This window comes from Vigna umbellata, chromosome 8 (assembly GCF_029865625.1).
Source record: "Vigna umbellata cultivar VRB3 chromosome 8, Vumbellata_1.0, whole genome shotgun sequence".
In the NCBI taxonomy this organism is placed as follows: Eukaryota; Viridiplantae; Streptophyta; class Magnoliopsida; order Fabales; family Fabaceae; genus Vigna; species Vigna umbellata.
In genome coordinates, this window is record NC_142172.1 from 45267496 (window position 1) to 45283982 (window position 16487).

The window sequence follows — 16487 nt, forward strand, 5'->3', positions numbered from 1 at the left end:
GTATTTGAACATGGTAGAATATATCTGTATTTCTATATTTATGCATTCAATTATTTTAATCTTTGATTTTAGTTCGTTGTAATACACATATACATTGTTTATGATTTATTTAAATATAAGTAAATAAATCAATGTAAATATGAAAAGAAAAATATATCAACATAGTTAAAAAAACATTTAAACATAATCATATTATATTGACCAACTAATAATTTTTAAGTATAATGTTATAATTCTTAAAATTGATTAAATGCTGTATTCAATTTCGTGGTATATAAAATTATTAGGTCAACTAACAACGATCACAGCATACCTCAAGTGGACTTCATCACCCATATAAAAATAAAAAATAAAAAGTCCTACAGTAAGTATTAAAAACCACTAACCCTTAATTTAAACATCAAATGTTAATACTTTTTAACATCTAAAAATAATACATCGACAATAATTATTTTATAGTTGTATTACAAAATTAAAATATATAATCGTATAAAGAAAATTAGTTAAGCAATTATTGTGTATAGTCGTATATGACTGTAATATATGACATTACGCTTGGTATATAATTTTTTATTCTAATAAACAGCGATTGTAGTGGTTTTTTAAAAATCTGCTCAAGATAACAGCAAAGTGAATTATTGACTAATATACAAATTAATAGTTAAGAATAATTAAAAAGATATAAAAAATATGTAATAAACATATACTCATTTAGTTGTATTGGTGTTTTTTGACAAATTTATAACTGTTTAAATACTTATTTGATCCATATTAATTACCTGCACAAACTTCATGTGGCTAAAAACAAAAATCCCTAATAATATAGACTAAAATATGTTGTATCTTTTATTTCTTTCAAATTTGGATGACGAGAATTAAAAACTGTCCCCTCGTAAATTCTAAAATAAATAGTTTTAAAAATTAATAATTAAACATAAAGATCTCGTATACAAGTATATAGATTAAAAACTAATAAAAACCAAGTTATACTATCATATTGATATTTAAGAAAATATATTCAAATTTTATGTAGGTGTAAATTTATAAGAGATATTTAAAAGTGACAGACAAGAAAATCTGTAAGCCCCCTAACTCACCCCTCTCTTTTTTTCTTTCTCTCTTCTCTTTTTCTTTCCCTGATCTCTAGTTTTCTCTCTTTCTCATCTTCACACAGCAGCCTCTAAGAGATGGATTTCTAAAAATAAAAGTAAAAAAAATATTGAAAAGTAAGAACATTAATTTTTAAATCATGTATTACAATTTACAAAGATTAAATTAGTTTCGAATTGATGAAATAAAAACACCTGTTGAAATAATTTTAATTATAAGTACTATGTATATAATAATAATAATAATATGAAAAAACATATCATATTCTAATACTATTTTAAATAAGATGGCTCTTGATATATAGCATGATAACATTGGGTTAGATTTGACTATTCAATCTCCATTTTCACAGGTATAAAATCATTCTCATATTCTGATTTCTGTGCATGTTGTGTCACTCATGTATTATTTTAAATATTAATTAACTAGTTAAAAAGAATAAAAAAATACATTAAACAAAACATGATATTATTAAGTATTTAATGTAAAATTATAACATTTTTTTAATTAGATATAAAAAATAAATTATGATTATATAAATATCAAAATATCAAATAATAATTGAATAATATCACCCCAAAAAAATCACGTGTTATAAGTAAGTTACAAAACTAAGGAAAAAGCTGATATAAATTTATTAAATTTCCTAATAAATCAAAGGTGTTTTAATGCTTTAAAAGACAAATAAAAGAATAAGATGAGTATTGAATTGAGTATGAAGACAATGATGATATATCAAATACTAATATTTATACACGGTTAATACCACAAATTGAAAAAAATTTAGATAATACTCTTGAGAACATACATGCTTATTTGTTATCTCTAATATCTTGCATTTGTACACTTAGAGTGATAGAAGCATAGTAAACTTAACATCTAAATTTGATAAAATATTTTATTGAAATATATTGATATAGGATAAAATTTAAGGATTTAAATCTCAAATAGCCTTAATCATAAAAAAGAAACTAAAACTTCATAAAAATTAAATTAAAAAGACTTGGAAATGAGTCTTACAACTAGTTGACATGAATACGACCTTATATGTACATACAGTGCTCTAATGGCTATGGAACTAGAAATGGCACATAAAACGTTTGTATAACTATAGTGCTCTAATGGCTACTGGGTATTGCAGAAATATAACCATAACAGACACAGTTTAAAGTTGTTTATTGTACATACATTACGACATAAACTTGTCCTGCTGAGAAGTTAAACTAGTCATAAATGGTTGCCTAGGATGTTTTGGCATGAATAAGAGGCAAGTCAACTTCATCACACCACTCAATATACCTAGTTTCGTAATAAGAAGCCTTGGTTTGGTTGGGCAAATAGCTAAGCCAAAACTCTCCACCAATTCTCCACTTCAAGACACTCCCTTCCATCTCTTTGCTCAGTCTCCAGCCCACTTCCTCTCCATATTCATCTCCTGCAATAATCACCGATCCGCTTTTAGTAAACGCTCTGTTTCCCCTCACATATCGCCCTTTCAGTCCATGAACACGCTCATCACCCGTTTCACTTGTACCCTTCAACGACCCCACTTCCAGGCCCGTACCATTATCATGCAAAACCACGTCGAATATGGCTGCGTTGCCTTCCGCATCTTGGTCCATTCTCCAACTCCTACTTCGTGTCTTCCTCGACGACCTCGCCGATGCTGTCACGTTAGAACCCTCGGACTTCTCCAAATTACCCTTCACTACCTTTTGGAGTTCCACTTCGCTCTCTTTGTTCTCCGTCGACCGGCCCAAGCTCAGCCCGCCACAATAAGTCGCTCCTATCTCCGGGCCAACCCACACCCGAACACGGGACGGAAAGTGTTTCTCCTCGAGGAAATCCACTTCGTCGTTTTGGTTGAAACCTAGCCTCGCCACCTGGAGGCGTATGTTATCCAAGCGTGCACGAACCTGGATGTACCCGTCGCAGAATCCAACGGTGTACTCTATCTGTACGTGTGCCTCGAGTTGGTGGTGCGCCAGAGCGTAACGGAGAATGGACTCCTTAGCGTCGATGCCGCAGAATTGACTTTTTTGAGCGTTGCTTCGCACCAGTTTCATATTCATCACCGGGGAGTATCCCTTCAGAATCCAAAGACCGTGAGCCTCCGTCGCGTAAGAGAATCTGGGAGAAGGCAAAAGCGTTTTTAAACCTAACCCTACGCTCAGTTCTTTTATCATGTGCAGTTTTGTTATGATGTAACCGAGGGTGCGCATGAAGCAAAGTTCTGTGTCGACTCCGACGGTGATGAAGAAGGTGCGGAGGACGGAGGCGAGTTTGGACGACGTTTCGAGGGTGGGAGTGAGGAGGGAGTGGAAGTAGAGGGAGCCGGCTTCGGGGGGTGCTTGGAACGCGCAGAGCCAGAAGAGGCGCATGGTGAAGACGAGGTTGAAGAAGGTGGAGAGGGACTCGGGTGTGTGAGAGTCCATGATCCATGCGATGGGGTCGGGCTTGAGTTTCTGCAGCTGGGAGCGGGGGCAGGTGCTATCGTGCGCCGTGGGAGAGCTGGATATGATTTCTTGGAGCAGTTGGAGGAGGAGAGGGAGGAAGGGGTTTTGTGATGAAAGGTGGCATTTTTCGGAGACCCACAGAGGCTTGTGGGCGTTGTGTGGGTGAAAGCCTTGCAAGCATACGGTGAAGGTGACCACCGCTTCCGAGTCAGACCCGGAGGTTCTATCAGCTTTCAGGTGGATGGAACGAACTGAGTTGTCCTTCTCCTCACTTGCCAGTTCGAACATGAGTGGCGAGTCAGACTCTGTCCACTCCAGCGAGTTGGGGAGCTCACATATCCATGACCAAACATCCATTGTGTTTGCTAGTGGGCTGTGAAGTGTGTAGGAAAAAATTAGGGTAGCTTATGTGGAAGAGAGAACGGGGTTTTAAAGAGCGAACGAACGATAACGGGGTTGCCAACTTGGAAGCAGTTTAAGCCACGCAGGGATGAGGAATTGGTGGTTGTAATGGAAGCTTTGTGTCGTATTTGAGGTTTTAGGTTGGATTCATTGATGGCGCCACTTTTCTTTCATTTTCTCTGTCTTCATGTTCTGCTACTTCTATGGCTGTAGAATTCACTCCAATTTCTTCTCGTGTCCATGTGATAACTGCATACGTAGACTCAGGTTTTGTCATGGTTATGGTTAGCTTATGGGCCACGTGTGGCCCAGTGAAGTTTCCAACGAGCTTTATGAATCACACAAACAGGTATATAAATCAAACTATTTCTTGTCTTTTCTACAATCATCCAATACTTATTGCAAGTATTTTAGTAATTAAAAAAAATCACAATATATAAACAAATTTTAATTATTTTCCTTCCTTTTAAAAATTATTAATGATCATCCCACTCTTTCTATACCATACATTATCAGTTATATATCTTTTATTTTAAGAGATGGTCATTTTAAAAAAAGTATTAACAAATTAATAAAATGCAATACACTCAGATCGTCTTATTAGTTTTTATTTTTATATATAAAAATAAATTCAAATATCATGTCATCTGTTTTCATGATGCACGAAGTTAACTCCTACAACTATTAACATTTTTCTTTTTTTATAAGTCAGCTTCTAATATATTATTATCTAATTATAATTTTATATTTGTAAAAACTCAATAATTTTTATTCAAATATTAGTAATTATTTTTATTTGAAGAGGTCATTTTATGTAAAATTTCATCTGATGAGCATTATTTTTTTTTCATTTTTTTTATTTATTGGTGTATAATTTTATATATTATCATGCCAATATATTACTTTAATTTTTCGATCAGGACTACATAAAGTTGAAAGATAACTTGACAAATATTCAAAATAATGCAGTGATAAACTTATTAAATAGCAAATAATAATAAGTAAAATATACTAAAGACAATAAATACATTTTAAAATATAAGAAATAATAAAAAGATTAAATAAACCATATTAATATATATATATATATATATATATATATATATATATATATATATATATATATAACTTTAGTATAATATATTAAATTTTAGTTAACAAAAATATTCTTATATATAATGGGTTTTAAGTTTTAAAGTGAATGGTATTTGAATAATTTTATTTTTAAAATTAAAAAAAATAAGAAACTCTCAAAATCTTTATTCACTTCTCTTATCTCATTTCTCTCAACTCTTTATCTTTTATTTTTTTCATTTCTCATTCTTCATTCCTCTTAACTCTTTATCTTTTATCTCTCTCATTCCAACATTCTTTCTGGTCATTTCCTTAAATCTGTTTTTCATTAACATCACCAACACTTATATTATGGGTAGTAAAAAGGAAAGCCTATAGGCTGCCCCTAACCCATAGGGTTTTGAGGATATTTAGTCTTGTGAGCTTTTCTAACAAAGGGCCTTTTTGACCATATGGGCTTTTTTTGGCCCAACCCATGTAGGTTAGGACCAAATTCTATGATAGGAGCTTATTTGACAAGTTTAGTTGCTGTGTGAATGAGAGAGAGATGACGAAGATGAAAGTGAAACAAATTAAATAAATAAGAAACATGAGTTAAAATTAGATGAGTGTTTCTGATTTCTTTTTATCTTAAAATAAAAATAAAAATTATTAAAATAGTCATATGTCTAAAATATGTCTTTTTTTTTAGTGAATGATAACTTTTTGTCAATTAAAACTTGATTGTAAACCTCTCTTTATATATATATATATATATATATATATATATATATATATATATATATATATATATATATATATATATATATATATATATTTCGTGCTTAATTTTAAAAATCCTTAACGTTAAGAGACATAATTTTTTGGAGGAGAAAAATGCATGTCCCCTATAAGTTATCCACAATGTATATTAACGCGTGAAAATTAGATTTTTCTTAATTGATTTAAGGAAGAGCAAGTAAAAAACTCATAATATCGTTACTAGATTTTGATTTTGTAATTGAGTACGGGCTTATGTCAAAACATCTTCATTTTTTTAATGTATTTATTTTCAAATAACAAAATTAGGAAAAAAAAAATTAAGTAGCATCTTAAGTTGAATTAATAATTTATTTTTTATACGTAGGTCAATCATTCACTTATATTTTTTACTCAAGTATTTGTTTTTTAATAAAATTTATGTAACTATTTTCGTTAAATTATAAATTAAAGATGCCATGTATCATAATGTAATGAAAAAATTACTCCTATATTTAAAAAAATAAAACTCAGTTTTGTAAAAAAAAAAAATTACAAAAGAATCATACAACTAGATATATCTAGATATAAAGAGTAGATTACCAATTAAATATTTGTTTTATTTGACCAATTTGGAAAACTCTATTTAGTCATGATTAAACAATTGTAATAAAAAACAAAAATTGAAACCACTCTTCTGTATTATAAAAATACTGCAAAAAATATTTTATAAAAGAATGGAAAATATAATTCTTAGGTGTAGTGACAAGAAAAAAAATTGAAAAATTAGAAAAGTTTTAATTTTTTTTTTCACAGAAGGAATTTAATTGCAAAATGATGACAAATGAATTGGTACAAAATTTGAAAAGTAGAGCAGTAACTAACAGTGGTAATATTGGTTAGGTAAGAAAGAAGAGGTTGAGGGTAGGGGAAGCGGTGAGAGGAAAAAACGCGTTGGAGGGCTCAAACACGGTTTTCTCGGGCCAGGTGGGTTTGACCATTGGTTGCCGAAAACCGAAGCCGTCCTCGGAAAGAGCCCACTTTCCCACTCCACACCACACCCCACCCAGCCCATCCCTCTATTTTTGTTTCTTTCAAACATTTTTCACCAATTACTACTCTCACGACATAAACATTTACATATGTCCCTTCCACACTCTTTCTCACTCGACACTTGTTTCTTCCTTTCATTCTCTTTCTCTTTCTCTTTCGCCCCTTTCTTTCCCATTCTTTTTCCATGGACCCCAAGGACGAATTTGAACTCACAGGGACCACTTTCTCTCAGTTACTATTCGGAGATGATCTTGATGCAACACCTGCATTGCCTCTCCCTCACCACCACTGCTCTTACGATCACCACACCCTCTCCGCTTCGCCTCTTTTCTCCTTTCACAAGCCACCCAAAATGCTATGCTTTGGAAACCATCAAACCCAACCCCACATTCCTCCCACCATCGTCACCCCTCAGAAATCTGTCATCACTTCCAGTGACTCCTCTTCTGCTTCCTCCTCCAACCACACCAACACCGCCTTCACTTCCCTATCCAAGTCCACTGTATGTCACGCTCTCTCTGTTTTCTGGTTTGTCAACCGGAAACCGGTCATGGTAGTGTTGTTCCCGTACTACCTTCTTTTTTTGGCTTTTCATTTTGTCTTTTGTTTAAGAGTTTGCAGAAAAAGCGGAATGGGTTGGGACAAGAACCAGTCACCAAGGTGGGTGTTGGAGGCCAGAGACTAACTAAAAAGACCAAGGCAGAGAACCCCACCTCAACCGGACATGCAAAGGTGAGGAAAATAATCGACCGTGGATTGTTTGCATGTCGTTTTCTTCTCTGTCTTCACTTCGAACTCTAACTTTTCTCGATGACAGATACACGGCCTGTCGTTTTCTAATAAAAAAAATGTCGTATGGTTTTTAAAAGGGTTGTTATTATCATGGTTTCGTGTGGTTTGACGAGTTATTTGGAATATCAGAGGAAGGAGAAGCTTGGGGAAAGAATTGCAGCGTTACAACAGCTTGTTTCTCCCTTCGGCAAGGTGACTGAGATGCAGTGTTTTTACATTTGGAATTTTGTAAATTTTTATGTGGCCAAGGTCTATTGAAAACGGGGTTGACTGAATTGAGATTTTGAGTGTTGATCGAAACTGCATGTGCAGACAGATACAGCATCGGTGCTTCACGAGGCCATGGGATATATAAGGTTTCTTCACGACCAAGTTCAGGTCCTGTGCTCTCCTTACTTGCAAAGCTTGTCATCGTCACACCACCAACACCAGCACGTGAGTCCCATCCCATCTTTCATCATTCTCGCACTCTTCTTGATCGTGCAAGGTTTTTAATTGAATTCATGGTTTTGTCTCAATCTTTGACTTTGCGAGAGACTGTTGAATAATGCAACTGATGTCACGATTACAGGCAATTTTGTCACAACCTTTGATGTCGTGAAAAATCGTAGAGAAACGTAGTACGAAACAGTCACAACTGTGGTTGCAAAACCCCGATATTGTGGATGCAATTGCGTGTTTTGAAAACCTCGATCATGAGTATGATTTATTAGAAGTAAACAAAATCTATAACTAGCAAAGGTGGGAGTTGCAGGGCCCGCTTGATGGGGACAATACTGCAGATATTATAGCTTACTTGAAAAATGCTGATAGTTGTTTGTAGTGAGTGAACAGAGTCAACAGTGTGACACATTGGCATATAAGGTAAGTATTGATGACTGAAGAGATTTGGTGTGTGTGCATTATTTCAGGGTGATGGAGAAAACAACGAAGAGGAAGTGAAGAAGGACTTGAGGAGTAGGGGTCTGTGCTTGATCCCAGTGGGATGCACCGTACACGTGGCGAGTAGCAACGGTGCTGATTTTTGGTCACCCGGTGCAATAGGGAACAAAGTTTCACCATCAGGGAAGAAGTAGTGAAAAGAAAGGAAGATGAATGAATGGTTTTGAAAATTTGTAGGCTTTTGGGAAATGGGTTCCTATGTCTGCCCAAATTGGAGTTGTACTCAATATGACAGCTTATCTGGAGATGGATGGGTAAGGAGGTAAACTGCAGGAAATGGCAAAGAGGGATAACAATTAACAAGAGTGGTTCAAAGTTCACACATGAGGTACAAATCAGAGGTCATGATTTTGTCCTTAAATATGTAACATCTCTTTTTGAGGTCCTTTTCTCAGGACAACAACTATATCTATATATATTATCATTATTCTATACATGGAACCAACCAAATATTTTATCTAGGATTTAGGGATGTGTGGCCTTCTACCCTCAACTACCACTCTAGGATTCCTTCTATTTTTATTATATATTTTCTCTCTAAATTTCAATTCAAATTTCACCTGTGTCCATCCAAACAATCGTGTTAAGGTATTTTATTGTGGGTGTCGTCTCATGTGACGGGGTTTTTGTAGTGTTGTACAAAATAATATTACGATAACAGAATATCCGCGAATACGCGTGATATTATGACACCGTTTGAAAGCATTCGTAATAGGCTGATCGTGACTTCGTTGGTATGAATGGCATATCTGAGTTATATAGCAATTTTCTTCCAACATTACTAAAAGGGAAAATCACGATTTGTAATTTTTACATCCTTGCTTTGCTTCTTGTTATCTAAACACTCACGATGTTTCTTGTTTGGTTAATAAGCAGTTAGTTTTCGTTTCTTCTAGATTTTTCGGTTTCACGTTGTACATTATATATTATATCTTATATTAATTTGTAATCGGATAAAGACAACAGAATGGTGATTTGGGATGAATGAAAGAAAGGTAATGTATAACATGATATGCACTTCTAAAAAGAGAAGACAAAAAAGAATGGCAATTTGAGATTATTTGAAGAAAGGTAATACGTCAAATACAGTTCTAGAAAGGGAAGAAAGAAAATAATAAAAATATTTAATCGAGAAGGTAGGTAGGCGATAAAATAGGTGACACAACACAGCCATCTATGTTATTCTTTCTAAAATATGATTTTAACATGACAAAAATAAACATGGAAGGCATTTGCATCTCCCATATTGCAAATAGAAAATATTTTCTCAGTTTCATTTTAATTGTTGGATTTAAAAAAAATATATATTCCTTTTTAACTATTATTCTCAAAATTCAAAACAAGATTATTAATCACTTATTTTTTTTCTCAGTTATACCCTTATTCTTGGTCTAATATTTAATCAGTTTAAACATAAGCATTATTGTAATGTAAAAATAAAGAAAGTAAAATAGAAAACCTAATAACTATTATACTATAAATATATTAAATCTATTGATTTCTTGAAAGGAATCTTTAAAAAAAAAACTGAACAAGTGATAGAATTCCTAGATTTGTAATGGTTAACATTAGGAATGTGGAAAGTTGGTGAAAAATAATGGAATTTGAAATATGAAAAGAATTAATTGAAGAGAGCGTGGTAAGTTGTAACTTGGGGGAAATTAATTGTGTGTGTTTTTGTTTATGAATGTGTGCAGAATTTGTTTTAAACTAAGCATGTTGTTGGAGTTATTAATTACGTTGTTTTTGACCTGGGTGCGCGTGTTTTTCTTCTACTGGAACAATTCATTGCAATTATAGAACAATGCGTTGTCAATTGACTTTCATGAAAATTTACGATTTAAAGTCTCTCCTCCTAACACCTATTTAATCAACTTTTACGTAGATTTCACTTTTAAGTAATTGTTTTATAACTTTTACAATGATTTTTATGAGAGAATTTAAAAATAATTTAAAAATACTTAAAAGTTAAGACTAGCTTATCCCTTATAAGCTATCATCTACACTTCTTGTTACTTTTTTTATACATATTTGATAAGATTTTGCAACACAAATTTCTTCTACATACATAACCCCCTGATTTATTGAAAATTTGAAAAAAAAAAATCAAATATCGTATATTTGACAATTAAGCTCTCATCTCTCATCTTAGTTATACATAGATTGTGCTTTCTGTCCTTATATATGTACCCAAAATGTATGTTTTTCTTTAACTCTTAACATTTTATGAAGATCTATTACTAAAAATTTTCTGATCTCGTCATCTAAACCTTTATTTTTATAGACTGCAATTTTCTAATTTCCTCATCCTATAAGATGAAAAATACTAAAATCTACTCTAGTATTTATTTACTCTCGTAAATTTGAATTCTAGTCAATGTTATAAATCTATCATTTACTTTTCACATGTAGGAGAATTGGTTAAACATTTGTTATTATCTTAATTTCTTTTTTGTAGTGGGATTTTCGTAGTTCTTCACTTTTTTTTTCAGTTTTTTTATTGAATAATTTTATCTAAAAAAACTTCAGTTGGATTAAATTTGGAAGTTCTCATATAGATCTTATTTAAAAAATTTCATGCTAATGGTTTGGATACTTCCTTATTGTTTTTTACATAATTGATGTATTACGCACTTTTATAGAAATAATTTTTTTAATTATGTATTTATATTTTCAATTTTTGATAAATATTTCACGCCATTAGTAAATATAGACAAAGATAATTAGATTGAAAAAGTCGTATTATGTCAAAAGTGGTGGGCAACGTAAATAGATCAACATATTCAACACGTTTTTATAATATCTAATGCTTTGTTCAATTGAATGGAGTTGGAGAAGAGTAATTGAATGAATTTGAGAGGATTTGAAAGTAAATTTTTTGTTGTTTAATTGAGTGGATTTTTGAGGTAAGTGAGAGTGAATTTAGAAGTAAAGTTGGTGAGAATTAATGTAGAATTTGATTGATGTGACAAATTAACAAAATTTACTTTGAAATCCACTCTCACTTACCTCCAAAATCCACTCAAATAAACAACAAAAATTTACCTTCAAATCCTCTCAAATTCATTGAATCATTCTCCCTCAAATCCATTTAAGTGAAAAAAACTAAATGTTTTTAGTTAAGGTGAGCATTAGAGTTTTTGAAATTAGGTTAACCCAATTTTAGTTAGCCTTTATAGTTGAATTAGATTAATCTGTGTAAACCAACAATTTACTAATTCAATTGAAACATTTGAAACATCGTGCCACTGCTACACTAACTTTTTCCTGCAAAGAGAACCTCTACAATTTTATACTTGCCTTTAAATAATCTTGTTTATCTCGACATTAATATGAATTATGATTCGTTGAAAATAATTTGTGAACGAGCTTTAAATAATTTAAAACATTTCGAGATATAGGCCTAAGGCCCAAATAAACCCATTTTTCATTACATACTTTTATATTATAACTTAAAGCACGTAATAATAATGTAAAACCTTCATTTATTTATAGGTAAAATGTTTGTTTCAATATTTTATATTCTTGATAATGTAATGGATAGAAATATTATACTTGCAAATTTATTCCTAGGAAAGTATAAAAGTATTTTTTTATTAGTTTTTTATATTTCCAGTAAAACTTTATAAATTTCAAACTAATTTTAAAAAAAACAATAAAAATTGTAATGAAGGTTATAAAGTCACTTCCCTTATTCCCCAGAAAGATATAATTTACTCATGAACACAACAATAAAAATTACATTGATAAACATATGAAATTTACGGAGAATAAAACATATATAATAATATTGTTTTTTATAATCTTCTTATGAGCAGAGAAATATATTTTCATTTTATATTTTCGAAGATGTAAAAGTTGCGTGAAAGAAGGGTTAAGTTATTTCTTTCTCGCACACTGTCACTCAAATATCACGCCATTTTTTTTCTTTATATATATATATATTTTGTGTTTATAATTATCTACGTTATTTAATGGGTTAAATATGTTTTTGTCCCTTAACTTTCAGCGAAAATTGGAATTAGTCCCTCTTCAAAACTTTGGACTAATTTAGTCCCCAAACTTTAAAAATGTGTGAATTTAGTCCTTTTAACCAAATTTTGTTAACTTTATTTGATGTTTCAAACGCATTTATCAGTGAACGTTGAAGCAAAAATGTGTCAAACAGTGTAAACAACTCAAATGCTATCATGAAACGCACTTGAAACATCAAATAAAGTTAACAAAATTTGGTTAAAAGGACTAAATTCACACATTTTTAGAGTTTGGGGACTAAATTAGTCCAAAGTTTTGAAGAGGGACTAATTCCAATTTTCGCTGAAAGTTAAGGGACCAAAAACATATTTAACCCTTATTTAATCTACAATCTTTTATCTTTACTTCCTAAATTAAATTTCAATATAATTAAAAACAATAATTTATATTTACTCTTACATTATTTAAACTACTAATTTATTATGAATTTCGTAACAATTTAATAAGTACTTTAGCACTTGAGTTTGGTTACAAATTTAGTCTTCACTAACGCTAAATAGAGAATAGAAATTCATCATAAGGGTTTTAAAAACCTGTACTGGTCATTCAAATAGTTGTAGGACAGAAAATATCTGTATTCAGGCTGCATGCTGCTCTTCAATTTACATTCCATGACATGGAAGGTCTTTTGCAGATGAAATGAAATTTGGTAGATATTACTGAGGGCAAGACGAACTGGGATTAGTCATACAACTTATAGTCAAATTCAAATTACGTGCACAGACCTACTTGAAAAGTTGCATTCTTGCTGAGATGTCTGCTGCAGTTTGCAATAATAACTATACATTTCTCCTGCATGACATCAGAAACTGGTAGCAACGTGAAGCCAAGAAAATTGACCCATCCTCACGAGTCAGCAGATATTAATTCAATTTAGATTGGTCTACTCTTAACCAATTCAGTGTAAATGCAGATGTGAATACTGAATTGATTTAAGAGAATTGTTTTGAATGTCATTCTGTCAATATGGTTGACTTATATACATATATGATCAATGAAAATGTATTGATGAGCATGGATTTAGAGCGTGAAGCCTAAATAGACTGCTGAGGTGGTGTTAGACCAATGACTGGGGATGTTCATCGATCTATGAAAATTCTGAGAATAAACTGCAGACCAATTCAAACTCAATTCCCAGTCTTTCCCAATACTAATTAACAAATCCTTTTAGTCTCAGCAAACTAGTAACCAAAGATTTCAATTCAATAATGGCAATGTCACACAATAAGATTAATGCATGGCTACATGATAAAAAGAGAGTAAATATAGTTTTTAGGCATGTATTGAAACCTGAAAGAAGAGGGCATCTGATATAGTAAAAAGTTACTTCATTCTTGTAAAAACATATACACAGTTTTTAAAATTATGTTAACTCTTTTAATTGATATTATTTTCCACACCTTTTACTGAGTCTTATTTGAAGACTAAAGTATTTTATATATGTTTGGTCTGATATCTAATTCAATGCACTGCAAATACTAATAATGAAGTGTTTTAACCTTCAAATTCCGCTACCGTACCTAGGTCCCCACAATAATGAAGTAAGAGTCAAAAACGTACTTTTTTTCCAACCTTCTCACGCACACGTCCTATATATAAATATGGCACTAATCTTGGTTCATACCATATGATTTGGTCAGAATAAGAGGGTAGTTAGCAGGTACAAAAATGAAGGATTACTCTGTTGTAGTGGCATTTAACGCAACCTTTTTCACCATCTTCGTGCTCTTGCTATCATACTCCAACTATGTAGAGGCCAGGAAATCTCTCAGAGATCAATATTCTTCACCTTCCTTCATTGCTTTGTTCATCAATCGGGCTTATTCTGGGCCTAGTCACAAAGGGCGAGGTCATTGAAGAAAGTCTTTACGTTCTCTTCAATTATTTTCCTGTTTTCTTACCAAAATTTCTAGTGAAATATTGTAATGTTTTTGTGGGTTTGAAAGCTCCTCTAAGTGTATAATTAGTACAAAACTTTTATGATCTATTATCCTCTCTTTGATAATTTTTCATACATGGATATCATCTAATGTGTGGGTTGGAGTATGGTAATAATTAAGAAAAGTTCCTGAATAAACGAACGGTAGACATTATTAGTGCGACACTTTTTTTTTGTTTCAAGCTCGAGCAATATATAGAGTTTTAAAGGTCCGCCATAATATGTCAGGAAACATCAACTGAGGGTGCTAGTAATATAACTGTCAACTTAACTCGTAAGGGGTTAATCCTTACACTTGAATATAGGGGAATTTTAATCAAAGAGGAAAAGAAAATTTTCAGTCCCAAAATCTCCTCTCCTTTCAAGTAGATTAGGATCATGAGTTAGCCTTCACTTCAATATTTTAATTAATTATTTAAAACAGTTTATTCAATTTGAGTTATATATCAAATCGAGTAGTCTCGAGTTGAATTCATAAGGAGTCAACCAAAATCGAATGTCAAAATAAGTAATTTTGAACAAAAAATTAAGACGAGCCTTCTTGGATCAAGGGTTGAGATGAATTAATCCAAGTCAAAGGTCGAAACAGGTCAAAAGTCAAGAAGGATCGACTTAGATCAAAAGTTCAAACAAACTGGCTAAGATTAAAGGTCTTGATGATATGGCCAGGACTGGATGGTATGAGCAAGGTTGAATGTCGAGTCCGGTTGACTTGAACAGCAGGTTGAGACGTATCATTTCAAATTGACGATTGAAATGGGCAAACCCAAATCAAAAGACGAGATTGGGGCGAACGCCGAGACGGGTTGGCCTAGGTTGATGGTTGAGATGAGACAGTCTAAGATGATGGTTGAGACGGATTAGTCTAGGCTAAAGGTCTAGACAAATTAGTCCAAAACAATGAAGGTCAAGATGGTTATGTCGGAGTTGTAGGTCTGGATGGATTGATATGAGTAAAAGGTCATGTTTAGCAGCCTAGCTCGAAGGTTGACACGTGCCCAAATTAAGTCTAATCAATCCTAAATGAAATTCTTTCAAATTTGAATGAGTCAATCTCAACTAAATTAGGCCGAGTCAACCCTTACTAAAATTCAGCCGAATCAACTCAATCAAATTCTAACCGAGTCAATTCAAACTAAATAAAGAGTTTCTTACAATGAAAGTCTAAATGATTTGACCTCCCGTGGCTCAAATTGAATCTGGGTGGGTGACTCAAATTGAGTTGAATTGATTTTTAAAATAAAAAAACTAAAATGTTTAAATGTGTTTAATATTTCAATGACAAAAAGCTAAATGTAAAAATACACTCATCCAAATATAATCGAAACTTAAGCATAAATAATGAGTTAAATCGTGTGAACTCGCCAGTAGAATGCTATCCTACCTTATCATTCAACCGTCTTTATAATCGAACTGTAGTTTTTGTTTTGTCTTCTATTCTGCCCTTTTTATTTTTCTAATGCACAAAAACAAGAGTCACTCTTCTATTAATGGGCCTCCTGGTAGCTGATTGAGCCCACTAAAGAATTTGTTGTGGAGGGACCCTCTTATCCAATTCTTAATGAGTGTTTAATCTTACACCTCCAACATCTCATCGTGCATCACCAAAAATTTCACTTTTAACCTTCTAACATTTCAACATGCACCTCCAACTTTTTCAAAAAATCTATTTTTTAACTTTAATAAAAAAATTTTTTTTGTCATCTTTCTTATTAAAGACACTTTAATAAATATTTTTATTTTCTTCTCTTTCTTACTAAAGTGCATCACCTTAATAATAATTTAATTTAATTTAAAATTTAAATATTATTTAATATAATTTTATATTTTAATAATTATTAAAATATGATTTATATTATAATAATAATTATATTAAAAAATAAAAATAAAATAATTAAAATAAAAAATAATAATAGAAATAACAAATAAGAAAATGAAATGATAAT

At 31.9% G+C, this 16487-nt stretch overlaps 2 protein-coding genes across 5 annotated transcripts; one reads left to right on the forward strand and one right to left on the reverse strand.

Annotated features, from left to right (window-relative positions):
- Nucleotides 1-2070: 2070 nt before the first annotated feature.
- LOC124832131 (uncharacterized) lies at nt 2071-3971 on the reverse strand. Its single transcript, XM_047306262.2, has one exon. The coding sequence runs from the start codon at nt 3921-3923 to the stop codon at nt 2352-2354; it is 1572 nt and encodes a 523-aa protein (XP_047162218.2). The 5' UTR covers nt 3924-3971; the 3' UTR covers nt 2071-2351.
- A 2679-nt stretch (nt 3972-6650) lies between these two features.
- LOC124832138 (basic helix-loop-helix (bHLH) DNA-binding superfamily protein) lies at nt 6651-9001 on the forward strand. 4 transcript variants are annotated; one of them, XM_088096055.1, is made up of 5 exons: nt 6651-7335; nt 7446-7565; nt 7755-7817; nt 7938-8112; nt 8197-8673. In XM_088096055.1, the coding sequence occupies exons 1-5, from the start codon at nt 7018-7020 to the stop codon at nt 8244-8246; spliced, it is 726 nt and encodes a 241-aa protein (XP_087952181.1). In that variant the 5' UTR covers nt 6651-7017; the 3' UTR covers nt 8247-8673. The 4 variants fall into 4 exon arrangements, with proteins under 4 accessions (XP_087952181.1, XP_087952182.1, XP_047162222.1 ...); XM_088096056.1 differs by having other exon boundaries at nt 6654-7335; nt 7938-8060; XM_047306266.2 differs by having other exon boundaries at nt 6668-7335; nt 7938-8060; nt 8537-9001.
- Nucleotides 9002-16487: the final 7486 nt, after the last annotated feature.

Coding starts and splice junctions, on each gene's coding strand:
- LOC124832138 (XM_047306266.2), top strand. CDS start 7,018: ATGGACCCCAAGGACGAATTTGAACTCACAGGGACCACTTTCTCTCAG. Junction 7,336..7,445: donor CTTCCCTATCCAAGTCCACT/GTATGTCACGCT, acceptor CTTTTGTTTAAG/AGTTTGCAGAAAAAGCGGAA. Junction 8,061..8,536: donor CACACCACCAACACCAGCAC/GTGAGTCCCATC, acceptor GCATTATTTCAG/GGTGATGGAGAAAACAACGA.
- LOC124832131 (XM_047306262.2), bottom strand. CDS start 3,923: ATGGATGTTTGGTCATGGATATGTGAGCTCCCCAACTCGCTGGAGTGG.